This window comes from Telopea speciosissima, chromosome 9, assembly GCF_018873765.1.
Source record: "Telopea speciosissima isolate NSW1024214 ecotype Mountain lineage chromosome 9, Tspe_v1, whole genome shotgun sequence".
NCBI classification, from domain to species: domain Eukaryota; kingdom Viridiplantae; phylum Streptophyta; class Magnoliopsida; order Proteales; family Proteaceae; genus Telopea; species Telopea speciosissima.
This window is the reverse complement of record NC_057924.1, coordinates 19,939,072-19,944,931: the sequence shown is the minus strand read 5'-3', so window position 1 is coordinate 19,944,931 and position 5,860 is coordinate 19,939,072. Positions and strand designations below refer to the sequence as shown.

General features: G+C 39.2%; 1 protein-coding gene across 1 annotated transcript; it reads right to left on the bottom strand.

Annotated features, from left to right (window-relative positions):
• Nucleotides 1-255: 255 nt before the first annotated feature.
• On the bottom strand, nt 256-1,615 carry LOC122641158 (epidermis-specific secreted glycoprotein EP1-like). The gene has a single exon (XM_043834494.1). The coding sequence runs from the start codon at nt 1,613-1,615 to the stop codon at nt 266-268; it is 1,350 nt and encodes a 449-aa protein (XP_043690429.1). The 3' UTR covers nt 256-265.
• Between the last annotated feature and the right edge of the window lie 4,245 nt (nt 1,616-5,860).

Genomic DNA, 5,860 nt, shown 5'->3' with positions numbered 1-5,860 from the left:
CCTTTCTATTGAATTGGCTTATGAGCCCTTTATTAGGATAGATTTTAAAAAAATATATTTCACTTAAAGCGCATAGTGAAAAAAAAAAAAAAAAAAAAAAAAAAAAAAATTCCATTAGGCTTGCTGCTTTTTGTTGTTACAAAGATGCAAAGTCCTTCAATTTAAATACATTTTTTTTCCTCATGCCAGATAAAAGACAATTCATTCAACAAATGCAGGCGAGAAGTCAATACAATAGAAAACTAAAAAGAAAAGAAACCGAAGCTTATTTAGAGAACTTGATGAAAGCAACATGACTGGTGTTGGAGACTTTAGTGAGAGTGCCAAGCTCAGGAGCCAGCAAGCACTTAGAGGATTCTTCCCTGTAAAAGAAACCCAAGCATCCACAATCCTTATTGCACTTGTCCCTACACTCAACCAGCTTCATAGGCCCATCTCCCTCTATATACCCATTCATAAAGTGCTCCACACCCACAACTTTATAGTAATCCACTTTGGCCCCACCCTTACCCTTATTACAGGCAGGCAGCACAGGTGATGCACAGCTCTTGCTCCACCCCACCATGCCCTTTCGAGTAGGACAAGCCACACATTGATCATCTTCACAAACTCCCAATGACCCACATCTTGTAGGTAACTTGCATTCACTCTCCCTCCCTTTCTCCGTCCCTTTCCTCTCAAAGAGACTAAAGGTGGTCTCCCATGCACCCCAATCAACTTTGTCATAGAAAGTGTAGATCTTTAAATTACCATCATATCCAACCCTTAGCATAGAAAGAGTTGCGTTATAGTTTGGCCGGGCTAAGAAAGAACTCCCGGATGACACATTATCGATCTCTAACTCCAACATCAAATCAAAAGCATTGTTTTCTTTCGTATCAGGTTCACTATTGAAGCGCAAACGTGTCAACGTTCCAACCCCTTCAGATGTAAAATTAGGGTGAGGATAATAAAGTAAGGGCTTAACAGAATTCTTGCTCTTTATGTACATGGCCCACCGCATCTTCTCCAATTCAAAGCTGAAAGTTCCTTCTGAGCCATCAACGGCAGAGAGACGACTAACAAGCTTGTTGGGTCCCCCTGGACGAAGTGATTGGCCCATTAAGAGTGTGTCAGTTGGGTGATCAAAGCTTTGCCAAACAAACCTTCCCTTCTGATCGTATAACACCAAGTTACCGTTGGAGAAGAGTGTTAGCCCAACGACACCCTTGTTGGCGGTGCCGGTTTGCCATGCGACACTACTGTCGACGTCGGTGAGGACGAGATTGCCGTCGGTGCCGAAGGTTAGAGTGGCATTTTCGTGAACCGGGTTGCCACGGTTGGCGTCCCACACCCAAAGCATCATTGACTCGGAACGACGGCCGCCCATTCGAAGGCCAAGAGTGAAAGCATTGGGAGTGGTATTGTACAAGCAGAGAGCGAAAAGAAATGTTTGGAGATGTGTGACACGGTAATCTGCGGCAAATTCGACATTGTATTGGCCGAATTCGCCTTGGTTTATGAATTTGAAGGTCTTGGAAGCAGGGACAATGGCTTGAGCTGTGAACGATAAGATGGTTAGGAAGAGGAAGGCGAAGAGACGTAGTGCCAGTTGAGAAGAAGAAGAAGAAGACATTTTGATGGTTTCTTGAAAAACTAGTGCGTCGGTGTGTATCAATGGCTTTGCTATGAGAAATTAAGAATTGAAAACGCTTCCATCCATAGCACATGGTGGGTTTCTTTTGAGACAGTCAAGTTGTTTTGGCTGTTCAGCCATTAAATTGCGTGGGCTCGTGTATGTGGGACAAACGGGTGTATGAGTCTCTATCGACCAATTAATACAGATTCTCTACAGCATGTTACTTGTAGCGGCCTGCGGCCAGACACATCGCTGCGCACAATGTGTCTGGGCTGAACAGACCACAGACAGCGCGCCGTAGAAGATTACGATCCCTCTATCAAAGGTATATCTGACTTTGATCAGTCTCCAGCTGGCCTGGCAAGTTTGTGTGGTTCCAAATAGTGAATGGGACATGTGTGCACAGCTGCACGTACATATGTACGCGCAGCTGAACCGAATTAAGAGTAAAGACATGGGACTTAATTTGACGGAAAGCTGGTGGTTGCCGGTTGGTAGTGATTATATCATGGGTCAGTCAACTGTTCAAGTGGTGCTGTGATGCTCCAAAAAAAATTGACGGAAAGGATGGTGCGAAGTAGGATTACAATTGGAATTTACTTTGATGGATGACAACTATGTTTGGTAGGCATTCTTAGAATACATTTTAGGTCGATTTAGAGATACAGACAACTATTTTTATTATTTGAGAATACCACCTTGAGATAAAATGCATGCCAAGAATGCATACCAAATGCAGCCTAAATATTCCCCCAATAATGATAGTTTATGCGGTGAATTGCCTAGTGCACCACACTTGAGAATCCAACCGTCCACCCAATACTTGAGAAGATAAAAAGACGCCACTACCCATGTTTTTACGGTTGGATTCTCAAGTGTGGTGCACTAGGCAGTGCACCACACTTGAGAGAGGATAAAAATCCAACAGCCTACGGCTTCAACAGGGCCAGGTTGGACTAGGCTTTTTAAAATGAATCAAAATCATCACAAATTCCTTGATCGTCGAGTGCAGTGTAGTTCAAGGTTGAGAGGTTGACATCTGACAAGCACGACATCCAACGGTCCAAAATCGATTGAGTCAATTTTATTTTATTTTTTAATTTCTTCTCAAACTCGACACCGTTGGATGTTCCCATTTTATTTTCATTCCATCCTTTTGTCTTTGCTTGTTGATTGTTCTGCTCATCTTCTGGTGAGTATAAAAGAAAGCCCCAGACACTCTTTCTACATTTCCAACCAAAAGGAGTGAACCGAAGACTCAAACCAACCATTCAAACCGAATTTCCCACCAGTTCGGCTGTGGATAGGTCCTGAGGCCCAATTGGAAGCTTACAAATGCAGACAAATAGATATACCTAGTAAGGGTTATCTTGTTGGGCCAAGGATATCTATCCACTTGGGAAGTGGGAATGTGGGATGGGACTCAAATTTAAGAAAGGATCATAACTATGTAAATCAATACACAAAGACACTCATTCAAATTTATTTTTGAAAAACAAGAATGAACGAAGATGTCAAATTATATTCAACAAAAAAAAAATTATCAAACTAAAAGCGTTTTTTTATTTTTTTGTAAAGAATAAACTAAAATCATCACAACATATAATTATGAAAAAAAAAAGGGTATCCATAACAATGAAATAAATCTCCTTTATATTCTACATCAAGAATTAATATAGAAACCAAAACAACACAATATGGTAGAACAATGAGTCAACTACAAACTACATCAGAAACACTATAATTTATAAATAAATTAATACCCTATCAAAGAAAACATTTATAATTACCAATAAATTGAATAATCGTGAAAAAAAAAAAAAAAAGCAACTGAAAAATTAATTATTAAATAAATCATAAACATCATCCACTAGAAACCATATTCCATCATAAATCAGAAATGAGAATTGACAATTGATAACAATTAACTAACAATGTTTTTCCTCAAGTTGAATTAAAGAATGAAAAGGGTAATCAAGATCATTCCAATTTCCAGTACTCTCAGCATGAGGTTATATTATAACAGTAACTAAAATTAGTGAGAAATGTAAACGGACAATTGCAAATTGCCTATCAGTCCATCACATTTCGCAAAATCAACTCAGCTGTTATGGCCAATCTGATCTGATCCCAATCCCCTAAATAGGAATGTGGTCTTTCATGTGAATGAAACCACAGCCCGATAAGAGTGATTCCACTTCGAACCATGGTTTTTATACCTAGGGTGGATTTATGTGATTCAATTCTGAATTCACCTATTGAAGTGAATTCTGATGAGTTTCATTTTTCAGAAGAAAACGATTCCCCAGATTCACATCATTTTAAAACGAATCAACTCGTAAAGCAACCAAACAATTTTAATAATTCAGATTTATAATTTTATAGAATGACTTTCCCTATATTTACACAACCATACACACCGGCCTAAGGTTGTGTTTGGTTGCGTAAATCAGTTGCAGCTAACATTGATTCTGGATGGTCATCCACTGAGTTACCTTCTCTGGATTCGTTTTCCATACCATATAAATAATTAAATACTCTACAGAGAGTGGGGAGAACCTGCATTAAATAGAAACAGTTGTGGACTGAAATTTTTTTGGACCAAATTTTTCATCATTAATTCTTATCTTTTTATTGATTGTAAAGGGGGAAAAAAAATTATTTTACCATGCTAATCAATACGTCAGAACTGTAAGATTTGGGCTAAATTAATTATTTGTGTTGGACAATTGGAGCATTTTGGAGTTGTGTTGTCATTGTTGGCAACGTTTCTAGACATTTTGATGATGCGGCAATGGTTTTTGGTGAGTTGGAAGAGTTGAAATGGTCAAACAGGCTTCTATACAGTGTCAAGGGCAATTTGGTAATTTGGCAAGGTTATAATGGCATCCAAGCATGGAGAATGTATATTGGCAGTATGTTGGGTCCCTAAAAAGTGTTTGGCAAAGGCGCAAAGCAGCAGGTGAAGGTTTTATTCTGTTAAAGTTGTGATTTCACAGGTTCATGCAATGGCAGTGACTTTAAGATCATTTTTGGAAGATTTAATGGTATTTATGGGTGATGTGGTCTTCATAAGAAATGAATTTTGTCGAGTCATGGTTCCAACACAACTGATCTCATATCATTTCAGTGTCGGACGAGAAATTTACATTTGTTTACGTGTTGATGCGCATAAACAGAGCAAATCTGGAATAGGCAAAAGTTTTTATACTTAGCCAAAATTTTTGGTCCTTTTTTTTAACTGCTACTGGAGACAGAGGTTTCCCATTGTCTGTTAAAGTTCCAGAATCACCATGGGTGTCGGATCGGCATCTAGTGCAAGATTCCTCTTGGATGTCGCAGATTGATGCAAGATTCTTTTCAAAAAAGAAGGAAGAGAGAAAGGAAATAAGGGATTTGGTAGTGGAGTGTGACATCAGCATGACATCACATCCTATTTCAAATGAAGATAGCATTGTTAATTTCTCTGACATGTGTCCTCGTTACACATGGTTTTGTCATGAAGAATCCCATTATTTATGATTCTACCACTGGTTACCTGTTTTGGAGCATCCAACTTTGGAAAGCCATATCTTGGTCATCCGAAGTCCAAATGGGACAAAAAAAATTTTTTCGAGAGGAAGCCATTGGAAGGAGTTGCAACATCGTTTGAGCACAGAAAGTTGATGATATTACTGTTTTATGCTCAATGACTCCGTATTGAAGATGGTTTGAGCAGTGGAGCGTACATAGACACGATTTCTATGCGTTAGAGGCTTCATGATTGTTGGATTACTCTACAAGAGGTAATCCTCGATTGTAAATCCCCATTGTGAGTTTCTAGGTTGCATGGTTAGTTGAAAAAACCTAGTTTGATTGTAAGCCAATATTGGCCATTGTATTGGGGGATTTGGTTATGTTATTTGCAATTAATTATTGTAACTCTGTCAAGTGAGGGCTTGTACAGAGATTGGGGTAGTTGCCATCGTTTGTGTTGTTGCACAAATCGAAGCAGAGGATTGTAGTTCTTGGGCTGTTGTTGTAGTCAAAAATTTGAGTAGCGTATTAAGCAATATACGAAACCCTGGGTAGGATATTGCTCTGTGGACGTAGACAGTATGGCCGAACCACGTAAATTTGGTGTCTTGTCTACTTTACTTTCCATTGCATATATTAGAGTGTGTTTGATCTGCAGAGTGGGGTGCACTATCTGGTAGACCTAACCACACAGTGGTTGCGAGGTGGACGTGCATGTGTGTTGTG